The following is a 16,991-nucleotide window of genomic DNA, read 5'->3' as shown; positions in this document are numbered from 1 at the left end:
TCTCTGGTACACTTGCAGTCGTAGGAAACTATAAGTCAATTATACGAAGGAAGATTCTTACCGTTTAGGTACGGAAATACGCTTGGTTGTGCTATTTGTAAAATTGCATAGTCTATGCTGTGCATTTTCCTTAATTTTTATTTGTAATATTCTGTATTAGCTGCTCAATAACGCAATCTACGCTGTTCCTACTTGCTCTCGGGTCCTTTCACACTTTTGAGAAATTGCTGTCTTATTTATTTATTTGTTAACACGGTTGTTTATTTGTGCACCTGATAATTTATACTCTATAATCCTTTATTCTGCTCCCGGGAAATAAATGAAACCAATGGCATAAAGTGTGCTTTGACAAGTAATCAAATTATTGCGTTATGGAGTTACACTGCTCTAAGCAAATAATTGTCAGTTGTGTTCATGAATTATTATATACTGTGTAATTTTTATATATGTTATGTCTTATCTTCTGAGCTGACCTTACAATCAAGAAACCTTTTCATGATGAATCTTTTCTAAAGGTGTTTATTTGGCAGAGCTCGGAGCAGTGCAACGTCAACGGGCAGGGCAGTCACAGCTTCCAAGCACGAGAGCCGTTGCTGAGCAGGAGCGCTCGACCCACTAGCATCTCTCTTCGCTACAATCACCCCCCGGGAGCGAGAAGGGAGCCGTCCAGCGACCTAACAGCTCATCACGATGAGCAGGTCGTAGTAACGCTTTAAACGGTCGACATGGACAATGTCTCGTCCACGGCGGCACATGTCTGAAGATGGCTCAACTGGTTCTATGACATAGTTCACAGCAGATGCACGTTCGAGAACACGATAAGGGCCTTCATACTTAGGGACCAGTTTTGATGAGAGGCCAGGGGCAGTTAAAGGGACTGAGAGCCACACGAGCGCTCCCGGATCGAAGGTGACCGTGGCATCACCGCGAGTGCTCCTCTGGCGCTCTTGATCATCGGAAGTAAAGGCCCGTGCGAGGTCGCGGCACTCTTCTGCATGTATGACCGTGGCAGAAATAGGCACGCACTCGGATGCATCCGGCCGGTACGGAAGAATGATGTCGATGGCGTGCGAAGGGTGTCGACCATACAGCAAGAAATAGGGTGAAAATCCAGTGGTGCTCTGCGTAGCGGTATTATACGCGTAGGTGACGAATGGCAGAATGGCATGCCAGTTTGTGTGGTCGGAGGAAACATACATTGAAAGCATGTCGCCGAGCGTATGGTTGAAGCGTTCTGCGAGGCCATTCGTTTGAGGGTGGTACTCCGTAGTCGTACGATGAACAACGTGGCACTCTGAGAATCGCTTGAACTACTTGCAACAGGAAGACGCGTCCGCGATCGCTGAGCAGTTCTTGACGTGGACCATGCCGCAGGATGAATCGGCAAAGCAGAAATGATACAACATCGCGTGCTGTAGCTGCTGGGAGAGCGGTGGTTTCAGCGTGTCGTGTAAGGTGATCTACTGCCACAATGGCCCAGCTGTTACCAGCCGACTTCAGGGGAAGTGGCCCATACAAATCGATGCCAACGCGCCCGTATGGCCGGGTAGGGCAGGATAGAGGCTGCAGACCAGCTGGCCAGAGGTGGGGTGAAGATTTTCGGCGCTGGCAGTCGGGGCATGAGCGAACGAACTTTGGGATGTAGTTGTACATTCCTCGCCAGTAGTAGCGTCGTCGGAGGCGCTGGTAGGTTTTGAGAAGTCCCCAGTGAGCACACTGTGAACCAGAGTGGAATGATGCGCAGATTTCAGAACGCAGGCTTCGAGGTACAACTAGTAACCACTAGCGGCCGTCAGAGGTGTAATTGCGTCGGTGAAGCAGGTCGTCGAGAATGGCGAGCTTGGCGGCGCAATACACGAGTGGTTGGCTGCGATGACGGATCAGCAAGGCAGTCTATGATGGAGGCAATCTAGGGGTCCTTGCACTTCTCAGAAGCGATGGTCCCAATGTCGACGGAAGAAACGTCAAGCTGGGATATTGTGCAGCAGGCATTGTCGTCTGGCAAGGAAGAACGTGAGAGGGCGTCAGCATTAGCATGCTGGCGTCCGTTGCGGTATAGTACGCGGATATCGTAATCCTGTAAGCGATGCGCCCAGTGGGCGAGACGGCCTGAGGGATCCTTCAATGACGACAGCCAGCATAGTGCATGGTGATCCGTGACGACATCAAATTGGAGACCATACAAATAGGGCCGGAACTTCGTAAGCACCCAGATGATCGCCAGGCATTCTTTTTCCGTGACGGTGTAATTGGTCTCGTCTTTAGTAAGCATACGGCTTGCATATGCCACAACATATTCAGGAAACCCTTCTTTGCGCTGCGCTAGGACAGCGCCAAGGCCAACACCGCTGGCATCTGTGTGTACCTCAACAGGTGCCGTTGGGTCGTAGTGGCACAAAATGGGAGGAGACGTCAGCAAACGACGAAGCTTAGTGAACGCCTCATCGCACTTGGACAACCACGAATGGAGAGGTCCGTTGCTGCAAAGGAGCTTCGTCAGGGGCGATATGACGGCAGCGAAATTGCGAATGAAGCGCCTGAAGTAGGACCACAAACCTACAAAATTGCGCAGTTCTTTGACGGATGTCGGTTTAGGAAATTCAGCTACGGCACGAAGTTTGTCTGGATCGGGGAGCATTCCATCCTTCGAGACGACGTAACCTAGTATCGTGAGCTGCCGCGCTGCAAATCGGCACTTCTTTAGGTTCAGTTGGAGCCCAGCGTTTGCTAAGCACGTCAAAACACGCTGTAGGCGTTGAAGGTGTGTGGTGAAATCAGAGGCAAAAACAACGTCGTCGAGATAACATAAGTACTATGTGCCACTTCAAACCGCGGAGAACTGTGTCCATCATGCTTTCAAAGGTTGCTGGCGCTTTACAAAGTCCAAACGGCATGACGTTAAATTCGTATAAGCCGTCGGGTGTGACAAAGGCTGTGAATTTAACACAAAGGATGTGAATTTAACGTAACGCCTTTTGGACTTTGTAATGCACTCGCAATATTTGAGCGCATGATGGAAACAGTTCTGCACGGCTTGAAGTGGCACACATGCTTGTGCTATCTTGACACTGTTGTTTTTGCTCCTCACTTCACGACACACCTTCAACGGCTCCGGTCTGTTTTAATGTGTTTAACGAACGCAGGGCTACAACTAAACTTTAAGTAGTGCCAATTTGCTGCTTAGCAGCTGACAATTCTAGGTTACATCGTATCCAAGGATGGAATTCTCCCCGATCGAACCAAACTTTGGGCCGTCGTCCAATCCCGTAAGCCAACATCCTTCAAAGAATTGTGCAGTTCATCGGTCTGTGTTCCTATTTCAGATGCTTCAATTGCAATTTCGCCACCATCATATCGCCCCTGACGAAGCTACTTAGAAGCAAAGGGCTCCTCACTTCGTGGTCATCCGACTGCGAAGAGGCCTTCACAAAGCTCCATCGTTTGCTAACGTCTCTGCCAGTTTTGCACCATTACAACCTGACAGCCCATATCGAGATGCACACAGATGCCAGCGCTGTTGGCCTCGGCGCTGCCCAGCAGGGGGTTTCCTGAATATGTCGTGGCTTATGCAAGTCGTATGCTTACGAAAGCTGAGACCAATTACACTGTGACAGAAAAAAGATGCCTGGCTATCATCTGGGCTCTCACCAAATTCGGGCCTGATTTGTACAGCCGTCCATTTAATGTAGTCACGGACCACCATGCACTATGTTGGCTGTCATCCTTGGAAGATCCCTCAGGCCATCTTGCCCGATGGGCACTTCTCCTGCAGGACTACGACATCCGCATGCTCTACCGCAGTGGACACCAGCATTCTGACGCCAACGCCCTCTCGCGCTCTCCCATGCCTGACGACAATGCTTGCTGCTCACTATCCCACTTTACCGTTTCTTCACTCGACCTTACCACCATCGCGCCTGAGCAGCGCAAGGACCATTGGATTACCTCTCTTATAGCATTGCTTTCTGGTTTATCAGCACCACCAACCACTCGCATGCTGCGTCGTCAAGCTCACCATTTCGTCATTCGCAACAACCTGCTTCACCGACACAACTATAACCCCCGACGGGCACAAGTGGTTATTAGTAGCACCTCACAGTCTCCATTCCAACATGCACAGCTTTCCACGCTGATCCACGGTGTGCACACTCGGGAGTTTTCAAAACTTATCAGCGCCTTTAAGAGTGATCTACTGGTGAAGGATGTACAGCTGCGTTCAGAAGTTCGTTCACCCTTCCTCTCGCCAGCTGGTCTGCAACTTTTACCTTGCCCTACCCGGCCGTTTGGGCACGTCAGAATCAATCTGTATGGGCCCTTTCCCCCAATATCGGCTGGAAACTGCTGGGCCATTGTGGCAGTTGACCACCTCGCGCAATATGCCGAAACTACTGCCCTCCCGGCAGCTACAGCATGCGATGTTGCCTCCTTCCTGCCACATCGATTCATCCTGCATCATGGACCACCTGAGGAACTGCTCAGTGATTGCAGACGTGTCTTCCTATCTGAAGTAGTTGAAGCCATTCTTAAAGAGTGTCCGGTTGTTCATCGCACAACTACGGCGTACCATCCTCAAACCAATGGCCTAACAGAATGCTTCAACCGTACGCTCGGCAACATGCTTGCAATGTACGTCGCCTCTGACCACACAAATTGGGACGTCATTCTGCCCTTCGTAATCTATGCAAGCAACGTTGCTACTCAGAGCACCACCAGCTTTTCACCCTTTTTCTTACTGTACGGTAGGCACCCGTCGCACACCATCGACACAATTCTACCAAACAGCCGAACACTTCTGTATCCACATGCTCAAGAGTGCCGCGATCTCGCGCAGACCTTTAACTTCATTGACCAAGAGCACCAGAAGAGCACTCGCCGCGACACCACCTCTGCACCCACCTTCCTTCCTTCCTCAAGCACTTGTGTGGCTTTCCATTCCTTCCACTGCACCTGGGCTCTCTTCAAAACTACTGCCCAAGTATGAAAGGCCATACTGTATCATCGAGTGCGCATCCCCCATTAACTACGTGATTGAATCCATTGAACCATGTTCGGACATGCGCCGTCGTGGACAGGACGTCAACATCGAACGCCTCAAGCTGTACTATGATCCACTCATGGTGAGGAGCTGTTAGCTCCCTGGATGGCTCCCTTGTCGTTCCCGGGGGTAATTGTAGCGTATGTATAGAGGAACACTGTAGTGGGCCACCCTCTCCAGCACTTTCTAGTAGGGCAAATTCTCCAGCGCTGTTCTCAGGAGACGCCGTTCGTGTTGAGTCCACGCCCTCCTCTAAGGGTCGGTCCCAAACGTCGGTGACTAATAAGCACATTTAAAATATATGTATATACGGGTGGAGTTCGGAAAGCTTATGGGGCCCCAGCACTCCCTTTCCCCCATCAGAAAAATAAGAATTTTCCACCTATGATATGTGCGGTTAACAGATGGATTTCGCCTTTCAAGTGAGTGAAACTGGTGTTGTTGTTGTGTTTTATGGCACATAGGCAACTAAGGCCATCATGCGCCAAGCTCGAGGTATAGGAGAATTTTCCGTGTAATTTTATAAAAATGTAAATAATCATCGGTGGTGTTGAGTGCTTAAATAGTTAGAGTTACCTCATGATGGAGTAAGAAAAAGATAGTAACAATGGGTACTGATAAAAACTTTTAAAGGGGGTCGGGTAACCTCAGCGGCCATCCTTGCCAGAGCAAGGATCTCGAGGCTCCTAACCAATCAAATAAAGTCCTCAGCCTTTTTCTCAGGAATGAGAAATGGCTGTGCTGTATGAGGTGAAGTACTGCGTGATAATTTACATATTGTTAAGAAAACCAGCTTCTGTTAAAAATCTAAAAACGCTAGACATATCCACAATTGCATTATCACTCAAGAGCAGTGCTGGGTGAAAAGGGATGCATTGGTTATAAAATGGGGAAAAGCACTTTTTCCGTAGCTTTTCCAGTTTACAACATGAAATTAAAATGTGATTGACGGTAAGTTCATCTCCGCAAGTGCAAATTGGTTTGTCTTCTTTCTTCAGCAGAAAGTTGTGTGTAATGTGTGTGTGACCTATACAGAGACGGCAGGTAATAACTTCCTTGAAACGCTTCTGGTGCACGCATGACTTCCATTCACCTAGAACTGGTTTTATTAATTGTAGCTTGTTATTTAGTTCGCTGTTCCAAGTGGACTGCCATTTTTTCCTTGCATTACTATGCAGTAAGTTCATGCAATATCTATAGGGCATATTTACATTCTTAATTTGTTTACCGTAGGCTTGAGCAGCGCACAAATCCGCTCTTTCATTGCCTTTTATGCCGACATGACTTGGTACCCAGCAGAGCCTGATGTTTTGGCCTTGAGCTGTGGCTGCTGTAATGTTGTGTATGAGGTCTCCAAGCAGAGGAGCCATTGCATTTCCAGAATGAAAGGCCGTGAGCACACTCAGTGAGTCTGTGTAAATAACACTGTTGGCGAGTCTCTCATTTACTATTTTTTCTATGGCTACACAGATGGCATAACTTTCCGCAGTGAAGATGGAAGCACACTGTGGAAGTCTTACTATTTTATTCCAATTCCCCTGTACAGCTGCGCTTCCTACATAAGCATCTGTTTTTGAACCGTCTGTGTAAAAAGCTGCAAAATTGCTGTACTTTTCTTCAAGTGTGAGGAATTCTTGTATTATATGTTGTTGCGGAATTTCTTTTTTACGGAAGTGTGTCAGACTGAAATCACAGATTTCAGGAAAATTGTGCCATGGCGGCAGTGGACCTCGCCTTTGGGCAATGTTTGGCAATATGTCTAGCATGCCGAGGTTTCGGCACATCTCTTCGAAACGTAGGAGGAGTGGCCTAATAGTTTGTGGTTTGTTGTTAAACAGTGTTCTTGATGGGCACTTTGTGACTATGGGGTAACATAGGTGTTTGGGAAGCGAACGGATTTTTAGAATGTACGAGCTTGTGAGCATGGCTCTTCTATCTGTAAGTGATGGTTCATTGGTTTCTACATGGAGACTGTTTATGGGTGATGTCCTGTATGCACCAGTGGAGAGACGCAAACCTAAATTATGTACTGGATCTAGCCGTTTCAGGTACGATGGTCTTGCTGACCCATACACTATACATCCATAATCCAGGGTAGAGCGTACTACAGAGCGGTAAATTTGTAAGAGACAAGTCCTATCGGCGCCCCAGTGTTTTCTCGATAGCACTTTGATTATGTTCAGGGACTGAGAAGCTTTCTTTTTCAAAGCATTTATGTGAGGCAGGAAGGTGAGCTTCCTGTCAAATGTTACACCTAGAAATTTATGTTCATTTTTTACGGGTAGATCTATTTCGTTCAGGTGTAGGGTGGGATCTATTTGTATGCCTCGTCTGAGTGAGAAAAGAATGGCCACCGATTTCTGTGGGGAAAAACGGAAACCATTTCTGTCTGCCCATGTTGCTAGTTTGTTTATTGTTCGCATGTTGATATGTTCGAGGATGTGCAAGCTATCTGGAGATCACCTACATACGAGAGAATACATAACGGATCTTGGAATTATTTTCCTGATAGAATTCATTTTTACAATGAAGAGTGTTGTGCTCAAAATACATCCCTGAGGTACTCCATTTGCCTGGATAAAATTCCTTGAAAGGGTTGAGCCAAGGCGGACATGAAATGTACGGTTAGACAAGAAGTCCTTCAGGCAGTTCAACATCCTGCCGCAGATGCCCAGTTCAGCCAGGTCCTGAATGATCCCAAACCTCCATGTTGCATCATATGCCCTCTCTAAATCGAAGAAGACAGATAGACAGTGTTGCCTGTGTATAAAAGCTTCACGAACAGTGTTTTCAAAACGGACAAGGGGGTCGGTGGTGGAGCAAGCCTTTTTAAAATCACATTGATGGACATCTAGGAGCTCCCGGTCTTCTAACACAAATGTTAATCTGATATTCAATAGACTTTCAAAGGACTTTGCTAGACAGCTAGTCAGAGCTATGGGCCTATAGCTGCTAGGAAGGGTGAATGGTTTTCCGGGTTTTAATAAAGGAACAATAATGGCCATCTTCCAGGCTTCAGGAAGTTTCCCCGATACCCAAACTTTGTTAAAAAAATTTAAAAGTGCTTCCACAGCCGGTTCAGAGAGATGAGCTAACATATGATAATGTATTTCATCTGGGCCAGGTGCAGTTTGCTTACCAGCGGACAGCACTCTATTAATTTCCTGAACTGTAAGTTATTATAGGGTTCATTTGTACCGCCACTTGTCGGCAGTCTTTGTCTTTCAGCTGTGTTTTTGTATTTCAGGAATGATTCTGAATAGTGAGATGAACTGGAGACCGCAGAAAAATATTCACCCAGAATATCTGCCTGTTCTTCTAAATTTGTCTGTGTACCAGGGTCAGAGAGAAATGGAACCGTGAATGGGGAGTAGCTGCCATTTATCTTTTTTACCATCTCCCACATTTGTTTTGATGTAATTGTACTATTTATTGAGGACACGTAACCTTGCCATGAAGTTTTTTCTGCATTACGGCGAATATACCGGGCTTTTGCTCTGAACTTTTTGAACTTGATGAAATTTTCTTGCGTTGGGTACCTACAAAAAATTCCCCAGGCTTTGTTTTGTCTCCTTTTTGCGTCTCGGCATTCTTGTGTGTACCAAATTTTGCGATTCTCTTTTACTACTTCTGAAGACTGAGGAATTGCCAGGCGTGCAGCGGTTAAAATACAGTTGGTGATAGCTTCATTCAGTTCGTCTATGCTTAAATCATCTGAAACTATTTTATCTAAGCTGGCCCTTTCTTTAAAAAGTGCCCAGTCGGCTAAATGTAACTTCCACCGTCGTGGTTTTGTTGGGATGACTTGTGGTGGAGAGTTTAGGTTGATTAATACAGGCAGGTGATCGCTGCCGTATGGGTTGTCGATGACATCCTATTTAAAATTGCTAAAAACAGAGGGTGAACTAAAAGACAAATCTATGGAACTCATTTTTCCTGTGCTCGGAGAGCAGTATGCACTTTTGCTGGTGTTTAGGAGGCAAACATTATTACTTAAAATAAAATCTTCTAAAATACGGCCTCTCGCATCAGTGTGTGCACTTCCCCAAAAACCGGAGTGGGCGTTAAAATCACCAACTAGCAGGTACGGCTCTGGTAGCTGTTCTAAAAGGGTTTCTAAATCATTAAGTGTTACTGTTAGGTGTGGTTCAAGATAGATATTGCATATTGTGATCGTCTTAAAATGAATGACAGTGACAGCAACAGCTTCGTATTTGGTTTTAAGTTTGATTTCTTGGGTTGCAACACCAGTCTTAATTACAATAGCAACACCTCCAGACAGTCTACTTGTGTGTTCTCGGTCAGACCGAAAGACATTGTATTTTTTTTTAATGTTTTTTTGTTTGGGACCTAAGTTGGTCTCCTGTAAGCATAAAGCCACCGGGGACAGTGTGTTTAACAGTTCTTTTATGTCACTGTAGTTATTTATTAGTCCTCGGCAGTTCCACTGTATAAGGAACGCCATGTTTGATGAGTATAGTTAAAAATTAGGATGCTGGTTTTCGGGGTGCCAATACTGGGGTTTTTTCTTTTCTTTTTCGCTCCAGGGAGCTGTGCTTCTGCTGCAGCAGAGGCGAGTTTTGTGTTATGTCCATTGCCTCACTAGAGGCTCTGGACTTCCGCGGTGAACCCGCGGGTGTACGATTTGTGGGCTTCTCTCGACTGGGGGAAGCCTTGCGGGCGGCCGACTGAGAGGCCGGCGCGCCTTTGTTCAGAGGTGGCAGAGCAGCCTTCGCTGCGTCTGCCGGGGGCGGGAGTGGCCCTGCCTCAGGCTTTGCCTGGGCGGTGGCCGAGGCCTGGTGTGGTGTGTCGCCCCTGCGCACCACATCGGCGAAATTTGTTTTTGCTTTGAATTGAAATGTTGAGGAGTGTCGTTTTCGTGCCTCTTGATAAGTTATGTTTTCCTTGGTCTCGATCGTTACGATTTCTTTCTCTTTTTTTCCAGGTCGGACATGATCTCGAGTACGCGGGGTGATACCCTTCACAGTTCGCGCACAGTGGTGCAGCGGTACAGTCCACAGATTCATGAGCATTTGAGGAACATTTGGCACATGTTTGGCGGCCACGACAGCTCTGAGAGCCATGGCCGAATCTTTGACATTTGAAACATCGTCTCGGATTTGGAATGTATGGTCTTACAGTTATTCTAAGATAGCCTACTTCTATGGATTCGGGGAGTTGGCTGGAGGCAAAGGTCAGGATTATGTGTTTTGTAGGTATTTCCTTGTTGTCTTTTCAGATTTTGATACGATGGACTTTGGTGACATTCTGGTCTTTCAGACCATCCAACATCTCTTCTTCAGAAAGGTTCAGGAAATCGTGCTCAGATATTACTCCTTTGACTGTGTTTAGTGAGCGGTGAGTAGTTACGGCTACCCGGACGTCTCCAAAGGACACTAAGGTTGGGAGTTTCAAGTATTGTGCTTTGTCTCGGATTTGGAGGAGTAGGTCGCCACTGGCTAGCTTCGTCACCTTGTAGCCAAGGCCCAGGGCGTAAGTCAGAGATTTTGATACTATGAATGGGGACATTTTTCGAGCTGGTTGATCTGGATCTTCACTATGTATGGCATGATACCTGGGGAAATGTTCGTTTGTTTTTTGGAAGCATTAGGAAGTTATGTCCTCGGTCCGCACTCTTTTTGGAGTGCAATCATTTTCTGAGAGAGGTGGAGCCATAAAGTGCGTTTAATGTTCGGTCATGTTGCCAGCCGCCCACCATGGAGCCCAACGAGGGGACGGGACAGGAACTCGCAAGCAAGTCCCACCCACGCCAGCTGTACACCTCAACTATAACCTAATACGACATAACCAAGGTAGGTTAGTCACACAAGGTTAACCCTTGCCACCTACGAAAAATTGAAGTGAACAGAAGATACAAGAAGACAGGACAGGTGTGAAAGAAGAGGGTAAAGAAAAAGTGTTCAGAGGGAGAAGACAGGAAAAGGTGACTGCCGATTTCCCCCAGGTGGGTCAGTTGGGGGGTGCCGTCTACGTGAAGCAGAGGCCACAGAGGTGTGTTGCCTCCGCCGGGGGGGCCTCAAAAGGTCCAAGCACCCGGCATTCGCTCAACCCCCAGGATCCCCCTTTCCCCGGACACGGCTAAGCCGCGCACGGCTACACGCGGAAGGGTCCAACCCTCGTGTACTCGGGTACGTGGTGTTGCAACACGCCAAACGCCTGCTGACGCAGACGCCCCTGCGGGGTGAAACTGGTGTGCAAGGAAGAATATCATATTCCATGTGGCTGTTTCTCACCGGTAGTTGGGGTGGTATATAATCAGGAACTTCACTGATTACTGCTCGGATATGTTGATCCAAATCCACTGCCAAGTTCAAGCATTTGCTTTTTGACATGCACAATTATTAGACAGTGTACATTTGCTCTTTCCAAAGTATGCGTTGGGCCATTCGTAGACAGTCTCATGAGGTTTGAGGATACCGGGGGGTGCTTTCTGTGTGAACAGCAACATCATACGATAGCGACTTTGTTTAAGTTCGTGTCGAAATTCAGCTTAAACTTTGCAAGCAATGAGCTAGCTTAATTACAGCGGTTAAGTGGCATGAAGAGCGAGAGCGCGACTCAAGTTGCACTTTAAAAACGCATTCTAAGCACTCAGGCAGCGATTCCGCCATGCAAGCACTATGGTTGTGTCTGCGACGTGGCCTCCAAGGTTGTACCATCTTGGAGGCCACGCTAATGAATTCGCTTAACAGTGGGGCTATCTACAAGTAGCTACGAGCACACAAAGGCAGCCAGCGGAGTGACTTTTAGTCATGGTGCCCCAACAGCTGGATCATGTGACGGTGGCGTGCCCTTCTGCAAGGGCTAGTCCGAGCGAAAGCCACGGGTGGTAAGCAGATAGTTCGTGACTGCATAATTCGCAACTTTCACGGCCTATAGGGGGCACCACCTTAAATCCAACAAGCCTGTCCGAGAGATTAAGATCTAGAGCAGTCGGTGCAGTGCTGCGGTCGTCTTGCTCAGTGACACGTTTCGCTTTGCGATGTTCAAATGCCTCTTCAGTTGACACGCCCGCAGTCGTTAGCCTGTGTAATGGCTCACATCTGGCGAGCAGAACGCAGGATTCGAAGCCTGCTTGAAGGCGAGGAAGTCCTAAATGCCGGTCATCTTGTGTGCTGCAGCATAAAAGCGTGCACGTCGACGTCCGTGACTGTTAAAGGCCTTCGATCGCATGCAAACTTCGCGGCTTCGAAGCAAACCACACGAGCTATGGTTCCAGTTTTACCGGGACAGTGTTATAAAGAGAAGTTACTGTGCTTTCTCTTTGCTATTCTATTAATTCGACCGCGTTGAGCAGGTACAATGACCTTTTATACGGTGTGGTGCTCTATGCAAGTTGTTACTTGGACCGCTTGAATAAGCCGCCGTGTCGAGAAAAAAATCTTCCTGGTGTTGCGCGACCCAAGTTTTTTACATCAACGGCGTGAAAAGCAGCTTTAAAGCAGCGTTTTGTGAGCGAAAATTTATTGTCTAGTTATCCCTGCCTGTGTTCACAAAGCTGGATATTGAACACAAGAAGTAAACAAAAACCCATATCTGACCGCTTTTGCGAGCTAATATAATAACCGTTCACCCTTGTAATTTAGTTATTGCGCTTTATGTGTGCTGTGCAAGCTATAGTCTTGTGGTAGTTTTACAGCCTACGCCAGTCCTACCGCGTCTTGCCTATAGACAAATCAAGCGATACATAGCCGATATTTACCGGTCCGCAGCAATGCTCGCTTCATTCTTCCAGTTATCTTTATAAAATAATATACACGCAAATCAGCTGAGGGTTTGCTACGCAAACACTGCACAGTAGTTTAACGTTTGTTGGACTAGGATTTGTTACCTTACGAGTGTAGTCATGCGCACCTGCGCACACGTTGCAGCCGCGCATCGAAGTGGCAGACGATGACAAGCATGAATTCCAGGTCCTTCTACGCCTGCGTCACTTTGCTTCGATGCACAAATGAGAAACTCATCTCTCTGTTTGAAAATGGTGGAATGTCAAGCCGGCGTTGCAGAGCATGAACGCATGAGCGAGAACAAGAAATTTTGAAGCAGGTACAAGGCTTCACGGAGAATGTTTGCGCTCCAACGTAGCCGCAAAGGCATGAGTGGCAAGAAAGCAAGCATCAATCATCCTACAACACATTTGAGTTAAGATAGCGCATTATTTCTTTCCCTGCACATAATATAGTGCTAGGCCTGCGTCTTTGTGGAGGTGCATCCATTCGCAATTTCAAGTGCTCGGAATCGTCACTCATCTGTCGTAGTCCAAAGAAAGTCCTCTGGCATGAAGTGCGCAGTGACAGCTTTGCCGATCTGCAGCTTAATAATCAATTTCTTCCTCATGGATGCAGCCGGTGAGAATGAGTGAAGGCGCACATCACCTACTGCCTAACTTTTGTATTACGGCACCCAGCAAATACGGTTACTTCTATGTTTGCTCATTCTGAGCACGTTAACTGTCCTTTAGGATCCAACGGGAGCTTTGCACGCGTTAAAACCTCAACCAAAAGTAAAGGAAAAGCATAGACAACACCAATACGCTATGCGGACACATGACTGCCAGCGGTGAGTATAATCTTTCGATTGTTTACGGCCGCCGCCGCACGACAGCGCCACTGTCTGTGAAAGTTGGGAATAGAAGCAGCCGAGTGATGCATAAACATTCAGACCATAGAGTTTCATATTAGTATACCTAGAGGCAAATCTGGTGCTGCGATCGTTCAACCATCATGGGAATGATGGGAAGTACAGGCTTCGGATTGGCATTCTATTGACTGGTGAACTAATCTACAAGTATTTTTTGGCAGTTTTGTTTTTGCTCCAAGCGCAATTGCTATAACCTGCAGTGGGACAGTGCAACGCAAAGCTCTCTGCCTTTGTTATGTTGCTCGGAGTGGCGATAGCGCGCTGGGCCAATGACTGGGACGATGCTTGTGTCGCGGTGTGGCGTCGAAGCCCTGACGAGAAAGCGACGGCATCGTAAACGTTGAAAGAACATGTTTTGAGCGTTTGGACCTTGGTTTGTTAAGTGTGTTAGGTTGGCACTGCAGCGTTACGTGCTTTACGAAACTTCAGAATAGGACAAAGAAGGCACTACTGATAGAAGACACATACAGTTGTACTTCTAGTGGCTTGACAATCAAATTTTATTGAGAGCTTCATTATGCATTGCTCGTTAATGTGCTCATTTAAATGCGTGTTTTAGGACTTTGAGAACACAAACTTACTTGTGGTAGGAAAGGTTGCTGCTTCCTGGCTGTAGTCTAGAGTCGCAAAATGGGTAAGTGCAAAGCTACGCCATAACGCTTCGGAAGCGGTACGTCAATATAAAATATGATGACGAAATACTCGTAGGAGGCCACTAGCGTCCCAGCTAGCAGTGCATCAGATTTGCTTAAAAGTACTTGAAAACATTCAGCAATCGTGACAGCCGACGCAGCCTTTCGAAAGAGTGAGAGAGTTCGCAAGTGCCTGTCGACTGCGAGAAAAGTCTCTCATTTGCAGCGAGCAGGCGTCGTATAGCAGACGACACTTGTCGCATTCCGCTCGCAACGCTTTGTCACAATACAACATTTTTATTTCCAGAAATACTTAATGAGTATTTTTATATAAGTACATGCACGGTTGTTTTGCTGGTGCAAAAATGAATAAATTATTCTTTGGCATTAAATTGGGAACAGAATCGCACAAGTATGCATACCCTGGAGTGTCCTGCTGACAAACCATAGTAAACCACGCTTCCATCTCAAAGTCATACAAAGTTTATGTAGCGTGTTGTACATTATATAACATACTTCAGAAATAAAATTAGATTTTACGCGATAATACTTGAGTTTAGCTTTGTTTACTGCGCCACAAGCAAACGCCACTAGTCTAAAGACGGAAGCCAATCCGAAGCCTGTACTTCCCATCATTCCCATGTTGGTTGAGGCAACGCTCATGAGAACCCCCGTAGACACTAGCGCCACATTTCCCTCTAGGGTATTTACTTAGAAACTATGATTCAGACAGTTTGGTCACATGACTTAAACCAGCATGTGGGGAGAAGTCCCGGCAACAATCCACAGCCTGTTGTGCCACTTTCAACAGCTTTTCTTTTCATTTGTTGTTGCTAAACATGTGAAATTAAAATTAAACTATGGTGCGTACGTGGCAAAACCACTTTCTAATTATGAGGCACGCCGTAGTGGGGGACACCGGAAATTTGGACCACCAGTGATTCTTTAACGTGCACCTAAATCTAAGTACACAGGTGTTTTCGCATTTCGCCCACACCGAAATGCGGCTGCCGTGGCCTGGATTCGATCCCGCGGCCGGGTGCTTAGTAGCACACCATAGCCACTAAGCAACCACGGTGGGTTAAACATGTGACAAGTACTGCTAAATCCAATGCAACCGAAAACCGATCTGAAACACTTACTAAACTGCTTACTGGTGAATAGGTTAACAGCACTGATCATGTGCAGAACAGCGAACGAGTACACTTACTTCATTTAATATGCTCTCCAACGTCGGTGGATTTTCCACAGGTGGAAGCTCAAATTCCTTGTCATCCAACTACAAAAAGACAAAAACAGTCATTCACAACGGCTATTTGGATTCAACTGGAGAGGCATATCATTAGCAGACAACCAAAGGTAAGTACGTCGCTAGCGTATTAGAAATTACAAGCTGCGAGACAAGTCAGTAGAAAACGCCTGTCACCGCCGTTTCGTCCTCACGCTAAAAGAAACCAGTCAGACTAAAATAAAATCAGACGACACTGCTAACCCACTGCGCTATGAAAACGGAAGTCAGACTTACTTCTTCTATATTAAATGCAAGGGTAGCGTCTTCCGTAGCGATGGTATCATTTCGTGGCCTGCCGCCACCGCCGTTACTAGCTTCGTCCATTTCGTTGCCGCCCTACTGATTTCCTACAGTGCCCATGCAGCCTCTAGTAAATGACAAGGTTCCAGTGCTCTACACGAGAACCTGAGATAACTTCAAAGGTCGAATTAAATGGGACGCGAAGCTGGGTACGCAGCTACTACGGGCGAAAAAGCGGAATCCGTGAACTTCGCCTCTGAACCCCCATCATGCACCCGCCGCGCATTTACATTCGCTCGGAGGCTATGGCTCGCCTGTGCATGGATGGATGGATGTTATGAGCGTCCCCTTTGGAACGGGGCGGTGGCTTGCGCCACCAAGCCCTTGCTACTATACTGCCTGATATCCTACCTAGGTTAACCAATGAGAAACAAAAAACAAAAAAGACACTATGAACTACCACGTCCAAATTTTCTGATACCCTATTGCGAACTGTGCTTTTGTACGTCTCCGTCTTTTGTCGTTTCCCTACTTTTCTTCCACCAATCCTCCAATCGCCTACTATGTCTATTGCGGACCTGTTTGCTTTACCATTGCTCCCGCTGAACCCAACGGCTTCAAGGAGGCCAGTGGTGCCTAAATCGACCGCTGGATAGACGTCTTCACATTCTAATAAAATATGCTCCGTCGTTTCCCTAGCTTTACCGCAGCAAGCACATGCTTCTTCTTCCTTCTTATATCTCGCTGTATAGGTGCGTGTTCTAAGGCATCCCGATCTCGCTTCGAAAAGTAATGAGCTTCCCTTTGAGTTATCATAAATGGTTTCTTTCCTAATTTCGTTTTTTCCCCTTAAGTAGTTACTCATGGCAGGTTTCTTTTCCACTGCCGCCACCCATGAGATTAATTCAGCCTCTCTGACTTTCCGCTTGACCTTCTTTGTTGCTGTGTTGCCCACTCCACAGGCCGCATACTTGCTGGTAAGCTTCCTAGTTCTCTTCCTCCACTGTGAATCAATGTTTTGCCTGTACAGATACCTGAACACTCTCCCAGCCCATTTACTTTCCTCCATATTCCTCAGCCGTTCTTCATACTCAATTTTACTGCGAGCTTCCCTCACTTCAAAACTCGTCCA

The 16,991-nt window shown here is 46.9% G+C and overlaps 1 protein-coding gene across 11 annotated transcripts in view; it reads right to left on the bottom strand.

The window, feature by feature from the left end:
* Vps8 (vacuolar protein sorting 8) overlaps positions 1-16,173 on the bottom strand; it is a 947,651-nt gene extending 931,478 nt beyond the window's left edge. For 9 of the 11 annotated variants that reach the window (XM_075677136.1, XM_075677139.1, XM_075677141.1 and 6 more), the window contains exons 1-2: positions 15,854-16,172; positions 15,539-15,607 (exon numbers count right to left, since the gene is read on the bottom strand). In XM_075677136.1, coding sequence (XP_075533251.1) covers positions 15,539-15,607; positions 15,854-15,943 — 159 coding nt within the window. In that variant the 5' untranslated portion in view covers positions 15,944-16,172. Of the gene's footprint in view, positions 1-15,538; positions 15,608-15,853 lie in introns of all 11 variants that reach the window. The other 2 variants (XR_012825005.1, XM_075677146.1) reach the window with 1 other exon arrangement.
* Between the last annotated feature and the right edge of the window lie 818 nt (positions 16,174-16,991).

This window comes from Dermacentor variabilis, unplaced genomic scaffold (assembly GCF_050947875.1).
Source record: "Dermacentor variabilis isolate Ectoservices unplaced genomic scaffold, ASM5094787v1 scaffold_12, whole genome shotgun sequence".
Classification (NCBI taxonomy): Eukaryota; Metazoa; Arthropoda; class Arachnida; order Ixodida; family Ixodidae; genus Dermacentor; species Dermacentor variabilis.
Note: the sequence above shows the minus strand (reverse complement) of the source record. Positions and strands in the feature narration are given on the sequence as shown.